The sequence below is a fragment of the Saimiri boliviensis genome, chromosome 12 (assembly GCF_048565385.1).
Source record: "Saimiri boliviensis isolate mSaiBol1 chromosome 12, mSaiBol1.pri, whole genome shotgun sequence".
Lineage (NCBI taxonomy): Eukaryota > Metazoa > Chordata > Mammalia > Primates > Cebidae > Saimiri > Saimiri boliviensis.
The window spans coordinates 47453799-47469344 of record NC_133460.1 but is presented as its reverse complement, the minus strand read 5'-3'; the positions used below and the strand labels follow the sequence as shown (position 1 = coordinate 47469344).

The following is a 15546-nucleotide window of genomic DNA, read 5'->3' as shown; positions in this document are numbered from 1 at the left end:
CTAAGGAGGTGGTTGGTATAAAAGGTAGGAGAGAAGGAGGAGTTGACTCAAGGCCATGAAAATGATAAAGGAAGGGGGTAAAGGAGGAATCATTTACTCTGGCTATGAATGTTCATATCTGCACAAAAGCTAGAAGCAAATTATCATTTCAAGGTAGGCATACCCAAAGGATTTCTGCCCTTAAGGAGCTCATTCTCTGTAGGGAGTAAATTAGAAAGATTCAAATTAATCTGCTAGGCCAGACTTAAGCAAAAGTAGGGTCTTCTTCAAATCCACTTAATTTGTTTATTTATTTATTTTTGCAGTCAAACCCTGGAGCTACCCTCCTTAAGTTCTAGCAACCATTAATAGCTGTCTCTGAGCTATTAATTGATCTGAGGATGCTAAAGCTATAGACAGAAAACCAGAATTACCGATTCATCTCTTCCTTGTTAGGATCCCCTTCTGAGTCAGAAGAAGAAATCCCTGGAAAAAAAATAAAAACGAGACACAAGATTGTTAAGATTATGATTTCTTAAATTGGTTCCTAAATAAGACGTAAGATTTTTCCGATAATAATTTGTTTGCTTGATTCCTAAATATCTGAATACCTACAGAATCTTAAAAATGAACTCCATGATTCCTTACACGAACACCTAACTTGACAAATGAGGAAACAGACCCTAAGAAGTTTAAGGAATTGCTCAAGGTCACATGTCTAGTTAGCTGTAGTGTTCAAATGAACTGACCCAACTTCTGAGTGTTCGTGTATGTAAAACACCTGCTGATGCCTTTGGCCTAACAGAACCGCATTTGCAGGCACGCTCTGGTGTCCATAGTCCTCTTGCTCTTGGCCTGCCCAGATTGGATACAAGAAGGGATTACGTTGGATTCCAAACATTGCGGGTGTAGGTGGATGCCCTTCCGTCCAGTCCTAATATTGACAAGTCATATTTCATCTTGAGAGAGGGGGTATTTAAAGTCTTGTTGCCACAAAGAAAAAAAAGAACCCAGCAATCCAATCTCAGCACTGTTAGCAGAGCTTTGATCCTGGATTTACTTCTCAAAATAGTGCATTACAGGAAGATACTGCGCAGCTAAATCTGGAGGTATTTACTAGACTCCAAAAATTTGCGGATGGAAACACATACAACACATTCCTATTCATGTATTTGTTCAATAGATGTTTATCACATACTCACTATGTACTTGGTACCAGGTAAGTACAAGTAAATATTGGAGATATAAAGAAGTCCTGGCCTTGCAGTCTAGTTGATAAATGGGCATTTATACCATGATAATACATTTAAATGCTAAAACCAAGGCATGCATAAGGTATTATTGGTGAAGAAAGTGCTAAAGAATGATCTGCAGACAAAATCCAGAGGATAAGAGAAAATAGGAACACAAACTTAGGTAGATACAAAGGAGCATAAGTTGATTGTTTTTCCCCTCAAATTAATCATATAAGCTTCATGCCAATGTAAATGGCTTTCCAGTATTCCCAAATGGTATCCATGCATCTACCCCTGACTCCCTGCAGTATATTCTCAACCAGCAGCCAGAGTGACTGTTAAGTCAGATCATCCAGGAGCAGTGGCTCACACCTATAATCCCAGCCCTTTGGGAGACCAAGGCAGGTGGATCACTTGAGGTCAGGAGTTCAAGACCGGCCTGGCCAACATGGTGAAACTCCATCTCTACTAAAGATACAAAAATTAGCTGGGTGTGGTGGTGCGTGCCTATAATCCCAACTATGTGGGCAGTGCAGGCATAAGAATCACCTGAACCCAGGAGACAGAGGTTGCAATGAGTGGAGATCACACCACTGCACTCCAGCCTGGGCAATAGAGTGAGACTCCGTCTCAAAAGAAAAAAATAAACAAACAAACAAAAAAACTAAGATTATATCATATCTTTGCTCAGATGCTCCAGAACTTCTTATCTACCTCAGGGTCCAAACCAAAGTCCCTGCAACGACTTACATGGACTTTTGTGATCTGCTTACCTCCCTCCTTCCACCTCCACCCATCTTACCTTCTGACCTCATCTTCTGTTACTTTCTTGCTCACTCCACCCTGGCCACATTGGCTCATCTCTGTGCCTTAAGACATGCATACTGCCACCCTCAGGGCCACTGCATTTGCAGATTTTTCTGCCTAGAGTTTCTCTCAAATAACCTGTGGCTCATTCCCCACCACTCTACCCCCCACACTCACATGTATGCAATGCCTATCTCCACTTTTTCTTGCTTTTTATTTCTTCCACAGTGTTTATATATACCTGCCGTATCACACACACACACACATCATTTTTTCTTTTTTTTTTTTAAGATGGGGTTTCACCATGTTGGTCAGGCTGGTCTTGAACTCCAGACCTCAGGTGATCTGCCCGCCTCAGCCTCCCAGAGTGCTGGGATTACAGGCGTGAGCCACCGCGCTCGGCCTATTTTTTCTTTTTCTTTTTTTTTTTTTTTTTTTGAGACGGAGTTTCGCTCTTGTTACCCAGGCTGGAGTGCAATGGCGCGATCTTGGCTCACCGCAACCTCCGCCTCCTGGGTTCAGGCAATTCTCCTGCCTCAGCCTCCTGAGTAGCTGGGATTACAGGCACACGCCACCATGCCCAGCTAATTTTTTGTATTTTTTTTTTTAGTAGAGACGGGGTTTCACCAAGTTGACCAGGATGGTCTCGATCTCTCGACCTTGTGATCCACCCGCCTCGGCCTCCCAAAGTGCTGGGATTACAAGCTTGAGCCACCGCGCCCGGCCTATTTTTTCTTTTTTGAGATGGAGTCTTGCTCTGTCACCCAGGCTTGAGTGCAGTGGCGCCATCTCGGCTCACTGCAACCTCTTTTTCCTGAGTTCAAGCGATTCTCCTGCCTCAGCCTCCTGAGTAGCTGGGAATACCGGCATGTGCCACCACACCTGGCTAATATTTTGTATTTTTAATGGAGACAGGGTTTTACTGTGTTAGCCAGGATGGTCATGCTCTCCTGACCTCGTGATCCACCTGCCTCAGCCTCCCAAAGTGTTGAGATTACAGGCGTGAGCCACCGGGCCCAGCCTATATTTTATTTGTTTATCTTGTTTATTTTCTGTCTCTCCTATCATATAATGTAAATCACCAGTAAATAAGCCTAAGCATTTTTGTCTGCTTGGTTCACTGCTGTATCCTCATTGCCTAGAAGAGTGTATGGTAGAAGAGGCCCTCTACATATTTATTTCTTATAACTAAATGTCTTACTAGTAAGTGTCATACTCCAAGAGTATTTTGTTTTACCTTCTATGTAAATCTCAGCAGAAGTCGAATCTGTCCCATAGATGTTAGAAGCAAAGCAGGAATAGCGTCCTGTGTCCTCTTCAAAGGCTTCTGCAATGGTCAGTGAGTGCAGATTTCCTGCCTGGACGATGTGAATGTCTGGAGAATTTTCAAGCTCCTTGCCTTCACAGTACCACCTGCAGGGAAGGGAATATGGTCATCGGACATGACAAAAATGAGAGACAATAACATAGACAGCTCCAGATATTCTCTCAGAAGAAAACTGGTGAGCTTTATTTAAAGTCAGAACAACAACAAAAAGCAACCCATCATTCTAACATTATCTGTAATCGTGAGAAGAGTTGGCAGTATTCAAACCACATTGACACCGCATTCAGGAAATTAGAAAGTAGCTCCAATTAAGAACGGTACAACTGGCCGGGTGTGGTGGCTCACACCTGTAATCCAAGCACTCTGGAGGCCAAGGCAGGGAGGATCACCTAAGGTCGGGAGTTCAAGACCAGCCTGACCAACATGGTGAAACCCCGTCTTTAAAAAAAAAGAAGAAAGAAAAAGAAAAGAAAAGGAAAAAAGAATGGTACAACTGAGAGAACTGGTGAGAAAGCAGGAACAGCCAAGCACAAAGATCAGGGTCTTTGTTGTGGAACTTGGCTTCTCCTAAAATATTTCAGATCCCTATTGTATGCATTACGTGCTACGTTCACTTATGTAGAGAGAATTTAAGAGATGACACAGGTTCGTGAAGTGGAAGACACTCAGTTCTTTCTATTAAGTTACATCTCATCTAACTAAATGAAAATTAATTTGTTCTGTTACTTGAGCTAGCAGAGTAAGGAGAATGAGTCATATTCTCCTAGGAGTGGCCCAACTCTGGCAAATAACCCAAGTTAAATATATTTTATAGGTTCTGATATTTTCTTTTAATTCAATATCCTTGAAGTTAGAAATTTTTATTACAACCTAGTTTTCTGGCCAAAAGTTTACCAAAAATACTACATAAAATAATGTTTAAAAGGTAGAGATGCATAATAAGATAAATGGACATAAAAATTAAATGGAAATTCCATTCTTCACGTAAAAGATTGGCAAAAGTCTACATGTGTGACCACTCTTATGCATTGCTAGTGTGAATGACATAAGCCCTATGAAAGAAGTCTACCAATACTGCCAGAATTACAGATGCACATATCCTTGGACCCAACAATCCCTCTTGTGGGAATCTACCATAGAGATCCGTTTGTATACATACAAAATGACAAATGTATAGGCCACTCATTCAAATAGCAAAACACTGGAAACCATCCAGGTGTTCATCCTCAGGGGATTGATGTAGCCACACAACAAAACACTATGCTGCTCTGAAAAGAAGATGAGAACCATTACTATGTACTGATATGGAAAGAATCTCAAGGTATATAATTGAATGTTAACAGTAAGCTGAAAAATAGTGCATATAGGGTGCTAGCGTTGTGTAGAAAAATGGAGTTTACAGGTTATGTTATGTCCCACCCATACTTGTGAATATGACTTTACTTGGAAATAGTCTTTGCAGTTGTAATCAAGTTAAGATGAGGTCATTATGATAGGCCTGAATCCTATATGACTGGAAAGGATAAGAAGAAGAAAACCCCATGTGAAGACAGAGACAAACCAGGGGGACACCATGTGGGGACGGAGGTAGAGACTGGATTGATGTGGCTGTAAACCAAGGGACTCTATGGACTGACAGCCACCACCAGAAGAGAGGAAGAGGCAAGGAAGGCTTCCAGCCTGCGTCTCAGGTGGAACGGGGCCCTGGCAGCACTTTGATTTTAGCCTTCTAGTCTCTAGAACTGTGAGAGAATAGATTTCTGCTTCAGCCATCCAATTTGTGGCAATTTGTTATGGCAGTCCTGGGAAACAGATAACGGCGGGAAAGAAATAAGATATGTTCATATTGTTTGCATTTCAGAAAGAAAACTGGAAAGAATAAAATGCAAATCACAAGCGGCTATTGGGGTGAAGGAAAACGAGATGGATAAGGACAGATAGGAGTAAGATGGCTCAGTGCGCCCTTTTACATTTTTTCATTTTTTGAAATAATAATGATTAATCAACATAATAAAAAGTAGTTAAGTGGGAGGTATAATAACTACTGTCAAAAGTTAAGTAGCCCTTGCAGTTGCTAATCTTTACTGTAATTTAGTTCTAACCATCCAATGCTGTAATCCCTATCTCCCTCCCACCATTTATAAAGCTTTTTTTTGGGGTGGGGGTGGGAAGGATCTCATTCTGTTGCCCTGGAGTGCAATGGCATGATCCCGGCTCAATGCAACCTCAACCTCCCTGGGCTCCAGTGATCCTCCCGCCTCAGCCTTTCAAGCAGCTGGGTAGGACTACAGGTACATGGCACCACATCAGCTAATTTTCATATTTTTAGTAGATATGGGGTTTTGCTATATTGCCCAGGCTGGTCTTGAGCTCCTGGGCTCAAGCAATTCACCTGCCTTGGCCTCCCAGAGTGCTGGGATTACAGGAATGAGTCTTTGCCCCCCTGGCTCACCACAAGATTCTAAAGCACACTGAAGAACACTCACCTGTTCAACTACTTCCCAACAGCCAAGCTATTCTTTATTATTCCATAAATATGTCATGGTCACCCCCACATTCAAGTCTCTGCCCGTGTTTTTTTCTCTCTGAGATTCTCTTTTTCTGCCTTTCAGCTGCTACAACTATAAGTCATTCATCAAAATTTGGCTCAGATATTACCTCTTCCACAAAGCTATATTTTAACATCAATTCTGAATGATTGTTATGTTTTCTAACTTTATCTAAAAAAAACCAAAAAACCAAAAAAAACCTGTACCATGCCAGGCAAATACTTGATTATACGCTCTTTTATTATTTTCTATTTTGAAAATGTGTCTTGCCTCACCAGTTTTCCTTGGTTGTAAATTCTCTGAAGGTAAGGACAGTGTTGGATGCTCTTGCAGCATCCACAGTGCTCAAAGTCTTCTTTGGCCAATTTCTCTCATCCTATAATTTCAATTATCACCTCTATTTGGGACAACATCCAAATTTGCCTTTCCAACTCTCGTTTCTGAACCCCATCTCCCATTACTGTTCTCTGCACTATGTTCCAACGACACTGGTCTTTTGAGTCTGTGAACACATAAGCTTTTCCCCACCTTGGAATTTTGGTACTTCCTGAAACCTTCCTGCCCTGGATCTTTACAAAGATAGGTCCTTCGTATCAGTCAGATCTCAGCTCAAATGTTGCCTTCTCAGAAAGGCCTTTTCTGACCCTCTTCCCAATATAGCCCCCTTATCCTCAGTCACTCTAGCACATTACCCTCTTTTGTTATCTTCATGGCATTTATTACTATCTGAAATTGTCTTACATACTTGTCTATTTTGTTGTGGTTTGTCCCCTTCACTAGACTGCAAAGTCCGTGAGAGGACTGTATTGGTCTTATTTACCACTACAATCCCAGCACCTACAACAGTGCCCCAGCACATGTAGTACTCAGGAAATGTGTTTGATGGGTTTGTTGAAAGACTGACTGATGGAAGAAATTCATAGTTAATATTTTCCAAGTGTTTGTAATTTGCTTCATCAAGTTCTACGGCAACCTTTGATTTCTGTTGTGGTAGCAGCAGTACACAGAGCTGCTGAAATAGGTTCATAAATCTCCCAAAGCATAAATCTACCAAGACCACAAGGAGCTTGTATGAACAAATCCTCAGAGCATGTGCAGTTCCACATCCAAACACTGGACATCCAATTAAACAAGACAGATGGAGCACATATGTTGACGTTTACTCCCTTCCTGAAATGCCCTTAAAATGAGAATAAAAGAATTTTTTTTAAGGTACAAAACCATAAGGACAAAAAGAATGAAAGGGGAGACAATAGCAGACCTGTTCAAAACTTTTGGAAGATGGAAAGCAGGTTGAGGAACCAGGAAATTTGAGAAATGTGGAAACACAGCACCCACTTGTGGGTATTAGTGAAAGAAGAAGCCAATTTGTGCAGCAGAACCCCAGAAAGTTTTGGGATTTAGAGGCACAAGTTTGCAGACAATGGGGGAAGAGAGATAGAGCTTAAAACAGGGAGGTTGGTTACAAGTTTAGAAAATGGGCTTTTAGATCTCCCCACTAGGTCACCTCTCCTCTTCCGAGCAGTTAGCAAATGTCCCAGGATGAAGGCTGAGTTGCAGGCTGAGGTAGCAGCTAGCTGCCCCATATTGGAGCAGGAGGAAGAAGGGCTTCCAAAGGGATTTCTCTAGGGAAAAGCAGATGGACCTGACGGATCACCTGAGACTGCGTGGAAGAGAATATTTAAGAGAAGTTACATAAATGTGTTGGAGAATTAAGACAAATTTGCAATAGAAACACAGAACTACACGTGTAGTAAAAGCAACAGTGTAATCAATTTTAAGGTCAAAATAAAGAGTTGTATAAGCAAAGAAATATTCACTTTACCCTACTAGCTTTGGTAGTGGACAATACTTAGATAGTAACAGGAAGGTAAACGATTTTTTTTAAACCACAGTGTGATGATTATAATGAAGTGATAGAGGAAGGAGCAAGGGGAATGTTAGTTTAGGATAGGGGTGCTAACCCTTCATCTTGCAGAATAGGAAGTCAGCAGAAATAGCTAACATCAGCAAACCAAGAAATAGCAGTAGAGGCATATCACAGTGGTTCTGAAAGTGTAGTTCACTTTCAGAAGACAGAACTGTTTTTATATAATACTAAGATATTATTTGCCTTTTCATTGTGTTGACATTTACACTGATGGTGCAAAAGCCACAGTGGGTCTATTGGTGGTGCTTTAGCAACATAAATTAAAGCACTGTTGTAAAACTGATAAGTGGTTACTGCATTTACCACCACACTTGGCAGTTAAAAAAAAAAAAAAAAAAGCCGGGCACAATGGCTCATGCCTGTAATCCTAGCACTTTGGGAGGCCAATGAGGGTGGATCACCTGAGGTCAGGAGTTTGAGACCAGCCTGGCCAACATGGCGAAACCCCATCTCTACTAAAAATACACAAATTAGCTGTGCATGGTGGCACACGCCTGTAATCCCCGCTACTCAAAGGAGCATTGCTTGAACCCAGAAGGCGAAGGTGCAGAGAGCTGACATGGTGTCACTGAAATTCAGCCTGCATGACGTGAGCGAGACTGTCTCAAAAAAAAAAAAAAAAAAAAAAAGAAAGAAAGAAAAAGAAAAAGAAAAATTCCATTTCACCAAAACCTGTTCTTGATGAAGCAGTAAAAATCATTACTTTTATTAATCTCTACCTTGAGTCCACGTGTTCTTAGTATTTGGGTGGTAAAATGAGAAGTATTCATAGCATAAAGCATTTCTGTTGCATATGAAAGAACACTTGCGTGATGTTTGCATTAAGGGTTGAACTAGCTGCCTAACTCATGAAACAATATTTTAAGTTGAAAGAACAAATGATAGACAAATTATGGTTATTCAAACTGGGTATTCAGCAGACGTTTTCTCAAAAATGAAGGAAGTAAACCTGAGGTTTCAAGTAAAAAAAAAAAACCTGACAGCATTTGTTGCCAATGAAAAAATTTGAGGTTTCAAGGGAAAATTAGAAGTTTGGAAAACTTGTATCCTCCACAGTTACTTTATGGTTTTCCAATACTTAACGAATTTTTTATGAAATCAGCGATGATATTAACAAATGTAATTTTAAAATATTATATAACAAAATGCATCACCTTTTTGAAGATCTGCATTACTCATTTTCCTGATGACCAATGTGTGATATTATCCATTCAAAGTTCAAGACAGTAGGTTTCAGTACAGCAGAGTACAAAAGTTTATTGGTGTGGTTTCAGATTTCACATTGCAACAAATCTTTCAGAAACAACTGCTAGTTAATTTTAATATGATATCAAATAAGAATAGCCACGATCTCCTGAAAAGACAATTAAAATGCTCCTTCTGTTTCTGACTACGTAACTGTGTAAGGTTGGATTTTTTTTTTTTTTTTTTTGAGACAGAGTTTCGTTCTTGTTGCCCAGGCTGGAGTGCAATGGCACGATCTCGGCTCACCGAAACCTCCACCTCCTGGTTTTAAGCGATTCTCCTGCCTCAGCCTCCCTAGTATCTGAGATTACAGGCATAGGCCACCATGTCTGGCTATTTTTTGTATTTTTAGTAGAGACAGGGTTTCTCCATGTTGGTCAGTCTGGTCTCGAACTCCTGACCTCAGGCAATCTGCCTGCCTTGGCCTCCCAGAGCGCTGGGATTACAGGTGTGAGCCACTGTGCCCTGCTAAGGTTGGATTTTTTGAATTTACTTCAACCCAAACAACATAATACAACAGACTGAATGCAGAAGCCAACGTGAGGATCTAGCTGTCTTCCATTAAGCCAGATATTAAAGAGATATGCAAACAATGAAAATCAATGCTACTCTTCTCATTAAATGGCTTTTTGTTTGTTTTGGAAAACGCAGTTTTTTTAAAAATAAAATTTTTTTGTTAACATGTTTATTATTACTATTTAAAAATGAATAAACAGCCGAGGGCAGTGGCTCACGCCTGTAATCCCAGCAATTTGAGAGGCTAAGGAGGGTGGATCACCTGAGATCAGGAGTTCAAGACCAGCCTGGTCAACATGGTGAAACTTTGTCACTACTAAAAACACAAAAATTCACCAAGTGTGGTGCATGCCTATAGTCCCAGCTACTAGAGAGGCTGAGGCAGGAGACTCACTGGAACCCAGGAGCAGAGGTTGCAGTGAGCTGAGATCGTGCCACTGCACTCCAACCTGGGTGACAGAGCGAGACTCCTTCCTAAGAGGAAAAAAAACAAATAAACAAATATTTAAAACATTTCTCAGTTTTAAATTCTGATATGATAAATACACAAAATATTACAACTCACATAAACCCCCTTTTTAGCCTCACTGATTTTTAAGATTGTAAGGGGATCCTGAGAACAAAAGGTTTGAGCCACTGGCATGTTATTTAGAAGCTAGAGGTAAATAAACAGAACATTGCAAAAAAGTTTGAAAAGGGTCTGTTCTTTAATAACGTTTGGCTTTTAAAGCAATGTAACTCTATTAATTTGATAAAAACAAATACCAATAGCTATTTTAAAATTAATACCTTCCCTTATACAAACATTATAGGATTATCTAAATTCTTTAGAGAACATTTCTAGTCCTTACCAAAATGAGAGTGGAAACATCTATGAGCAATTGTTTCGCTAGAAGGAGATAAGTGGAATGATTCAAATGCCCAAACTCTCTGCCAGAAGTGTTTTTGTCCTTACTCAGATGGCCAGGATGCCCCCAGCAGGCCTAAAAAAACAATCAGTAACCATCACTCTAACTTTAACAGCATGACCCACTTAGAAATTAGACAGGGATCAGGCTGGCTTCTGAAAAGGTGTTAAATTTGCCTAGCAATGCTGAAGACTTTCAAGGGGCAGGGGGAACCCATATTCTCAAACCTCCATCCATGTTAGGGAATGCTTTCATAGAAATGCCCTGACTGGCGGCATGTTTTTAGAACGCCAAATCCTCATGACACAGAATGGCAGTGGGTGGCAGGCATGATTCATGGCTCAACAGAAATGAGTCAATGAGCAGGGTAAATAGGGCAGGTTCAGATGGTTAAAGAAAAGGACCCACCTCTCATGCACAAGCACGGCTTGCCAGATCTGCTCATTTGATTAGCTAGCAAGCCTGGGAAGGAGGAAGAAAGACACCGAAGAGAAACATTTTTCAGATTTAACTGGACTTTTGGCTGTGTATCACCATTCTGCTGTGAGGTTACTATTTCTTCTAAAATGTGGCTTGGATAAATATTATGACTCATTGTTTTAGCACATTAACAACTCCTAAACATAATTTGAATGTGTGTTCTGACTCACCAGTAATAACGCTCGTTAAAAGAATGATTACTCAGAGTCTTTCTTTAACCATGCCCCAGCCCTTCCAAAGTCCCTATCCCAACTTCTATTATTCCCTCTCGTAACACCCTGTTCTTTTCCTTTCCCAAATCTTTATATATTTTATAATTATACGTTTGCTTGTAGGTTGATTTGTTTTAATATCTCTCTTCTCTACTGGACAATAACCACAAGGACACTGGCATCTAACACTATGTATGGTACATTTTAGCTGCTCAAAAATATTTGTTGTATGAATGTTAACTGAATGAACTCAATTAGGGTCATTATAGCTTCATTTTTTAAATTTTCATTTCTTCAAGAAGGTTTGGGCACTAGAAAAGGACTTTCCTTTAATTGTCTTTACCCAGCTTTGTTTAACAATGCTTGATCTTTTTTTTTTTTTTTTTTTTTTTTTTTTTTTTTTTTTTTAAGATGGTGTCTTGCTCTGTCACCCAGGCTGGAGTGCAGATGCACGATCTTGGTTCACTGCAACCTCCACCCCCTGGGTTCAAGCGATTTTCCTGTCTCAGCCTCCTGAGTAGCTGGGATTACAGGCGGTGTGCCAACATGCCCGGCTAATTTTTGTATTTTCAGTAGAGACAGGGTTTCACCATGTTGGTCAGGCTGGTCTCAAGTTCCTGACCTTGTGATCTGCCTGCCTGGGCCTCCCAAAGTGTTGGAATTACAGGCGTGAGCCACTGCGCTCAGCCAATGCTTGATCTCTTAAGTGAAGAATGTGGGGCCTAAAGCACAGCCAAAAAATAGTACATTTCCAGCTCTTTCCAAGCATCACAGTAATTCTTCATATACAGAGTGCAACTGGACCATATTGGGCAATAAGATAATAACAGATGTTGTTTAATAGGACTCAAAGTTATGTTGAGTTTTGTGACACAATTTGTATGTCCCGTTTGACTGCTACTGAGTTAGTAAACTTAAGTCTTCACGTCCAGTGACTATGTTCCACTCATGGGCGGGTGTGAGTGTAAGTGAAAGAATATGTCTGTTTTAAGTGTTATTAAAATTTATTGAGTTATGGCCGCGGACAGTGGCTCATGCCTGTAATCCCAGCACTTTGAAAGGCTGAGGCAGGTGGATCACTTGAGGTCAGGAGTTCAAGACCAGCCTGGTCAACATGGTGAAATCTCCATCTCTACTAAAAATACAAAACTTAGCCTGGCATGGTAGCGCTTGCCTGTAATCCCATCTATGCAGGAGGCTGAGGCACGAGAATTGCTTGAACCTGGGAGACAAAGGTTGCAGTGAGCCAAGATCATGCCACTGCACTCCAGCCTGGGTGAATAAGTGAGACTCTGTCTCAAAATAAATAACACAATAAAATAAAATAAATTATTGAGTTCTTCCAGACAGAAACTTCTTGGTAACTTAAGGAAAACATAAATAGGTAGTGGCTAATACCAAGACATCAATACCACCCTTACCACATATCCTTATTTTAGATATAACAAAAGAAAGATGAATAAATATGAAAAGATAAAAATAGTTCCTAAAATAGTTTTTTTTAAACACTAAATTACTTTGAGGAGGGGTGACTAGAAAATTTGTATTGTCTTCTAGAAATCCTTCTCTTTCTTTGTCTCATAGTACTTATTACTACATTACTATATAATTTAATTATTTATTTGTTTGTTTGTTTATTTATTTATTTATTTTTGAGATACAGTCTTGCTCTGTCACCCAGACTGGAGTGCAGTGGTGCAATCTCAGCTCACTGCAACCTCTGCCTCCCGAGTTCAAGCGGTTCTCCTGCTTCAGCCTCCTGAGTAGCTGGGATTACAGGCGGGCGCCATCACGCCTGGCTAATTTTTGTATTTTTGGTAGAGACAGGGTTTCACCATGTTAGCCAGACTGGTCTCAAACTCCTGACCTCATGATCTGTCCACCTCGGCCTACCAAAGTGCTGAGATTATAGTTGTGAGCCACCACACCTGGCCTACTTATTTATTAAATGTATTATTTATCTGTTCTCCTTCACCTCATCTAGAATGTAATATGGCAAGGAACTTTGCTTTATTTACTGATGAATCCCAAGTATCTGGAATAGTCCTTGATAGTAGTGAGACCAGTAGGGAGTGCTGAATTAATTGTTATTGAATGAATGAACAAATGAGTATCTTGAATTTTTTAGTTTTGTTGTTACTGTTAATTCAACATACTTGAATTTTTGCATGTTATATATTTTGAAGAATGATTTCTTCCCTTCTGTTTGCTATGTTAACTCTTTCTTTCAGAGTAAGTTCTTCTATTTGTTCAATTTAGAGCCTTTCATGGTGTTAACTTCCTTAGCTTTTTGAAAATCTTACTTTTTTATGGAGGTCGGCTCTGATTACATTTCTGTAATTTCTGATTATATTTCTGGTGGTTGCTGGGGAGGAGCAGACTGTAATTTCAGGTAGGCATGTACTGTGTACCAGTAGTCCTCAGTCCTCCTGGCTATCTGGGACACTGCCTGCTTGTCCAGCACATTTGCTGCTCTGGCTTCTGTGTAAACGGGCAGTGCTTGTGGCTCAGCCCAAGCAGGGGAAGCAGGAAGCACTCACCTACACAGCTGCTCTGAATGTAGCTCCCAGATTAATCACCCTGACGACCTTGGGCCCTCTCTCACTATTGTATCTTTTGCCCCTGAGCCTGGAGCATGTCCAGAGAGTTCCCTATTCTGCAACAGTCTTCTCTGGGATACAATTTGGCCTTTGGGTTCTCTTGTCAATCAGGTTTTATCTGCTTAGAAGCAGATTTACCAAGAAACCAATGAAGCTTCAGGGTTCCTCACCTGCACGGCTCCCTTCCAAAGCCCTGTACCTAACTGCATATTCACAATTTTGCATTCTTTATCTTAAAGGGGACTTCCCAAACTGTGTACACTTCAGAGCCCACAAAACTTGACTCTCTTCCATCTATAAGTTTTCTAACTTTGAGAAATTTGTTAAAATTTCAGGTCTATAGGCCGGGCACAGTGGCTTATGCCTATAATCCCAGCTCTTTGGGAGGCTGAGGTGAGTGGATTGCCTGAGATCAGTGGATGTCTGAGGTCAGGAGTTCAAGACCAGCCTGGGGGCAGAGTAAGAGACTCCATCTCTTTTATCTCTCTCTTTTTTTTTTTTTTAAAGATGGGGTTTCACTGTGATGGTCAGGCTGGTCTTGAACTCCTGACCTCAGGTGATCCACCCACCTCGGCCTCCCAAAGTGCTAGGATTACAGAAGTGAGCCACCGCGCCTGGCCGAGACTCCATCTCAAAAAAAAAAGAAAAAAGAAAAAAAAAATTTAGGCGTACACATGGCATTCTATATTGTTTTCCAGTTAGGTTTTGGGGTGTTAGAAGACAAGATGGGCCCATGTGCTCAGTCTATCATTTTGGTCTGATGATGCCCTTTTCACTGCTAAACTACTTCTAATTTGCCTTCTGCGCCCATCACCCTCTCAAACTGCTCTTATTGAGGTCATTATGGCCTTCATGTTATTAAATCAAATGATACTTTTCAGTTCTCATCCTACTTGATCTCTAATTAGTATTCACTGTAGTCAGCTACTTAATCCCTCCTGAAGCAACTCTTCTTGTTTATGACTGCCCTATTTCTCCCCTACCGTTTGGGATGTTCCTTGCCAGTTTCCTTTAGGGGATTTTCCTCATCTACCCAAACTTCGAATCTTGGAATTCCTTTGCAGTATGGTCTGGACAGGAGTGATACTTACAGTAATTAACTGCTGATTCAGAATGGATGCCACTACCAATCAGAAAGATGAAAACCATAACCACCCTCAAGGGCTATACCAGTTGTATTAATTAAATATCATGCTTGGGGCTTGGGGCCAATTGTCTTCTGACAAAAATATAAGAAAGAAAATTGAGGTCAATTTTGTACTTGAACAAAAACGCAAAATCCTTTTAAAAATTAGCAAACCAAATGCTTGAAACATATAAAAAGATAGTAGATTATGACAAAATTGTGTTTATCCAAAGAATTCAAGATTGGTTTAACATTATAAAATCAATATTCTTTACCATACTAACAAAGTAAAGGGGGAAAAACATAATAATCTCAACAAATGCAGAAAAAGTGCTTGAAAAAATTCAACATCCATTTATGATTTTTAAAAATCTTAATCTTTTTAGACAACAGAACTTACAACAAAATTCTACATAATGTGTTATTATGGAGCTAGAAAACATTCTCTTTAAGATCAGAAATAAGACTAGAGCAGGTATTGAACAGAATATGACACTTCTGTTTAACATTGTACCGAAGTACTTAGCCAGCTCAAAACAGCAAAAATAATGAAATAGAAAATAGAGGATTAAGAAGGAAGAACACTCCCAAAAATCTATAGATAGATTTCCGTAAATTTAGTGGTTGTTGAA

General features: G+C 40.3%; 1 protein-coding gene across 7 annotated transcripts in view; it reads right to left on the bottom strand.

The window, feature by feature from the left end:
* MYPN (myopalladin) overlaps nucleotides 1-15546 on the bottom strand; it is a 140341-nt gene that overhangs the window by 77477 nt on the left and 47318 nt on the right. For all 7 annotated transcript variants that reach the window (XM_074382313.1, XM_074382312.1, XM_003928675.3 and 4 more), the window contains 2 exons: nucleotides 3259-3434; nucleotides 414-465 (listed from right to left, as the gene is read on the bottom strand). In XM_074382313.1, coding sequence (XP_074238414.1) covers nucleotides 414-465; nucleotides 3259-3434 — 228 coding nt within the window. The remainder of the gene's footprint in view (nucleotides 1-413; nucleotides 466-3258; nucleotides 3435-15546) is intronic.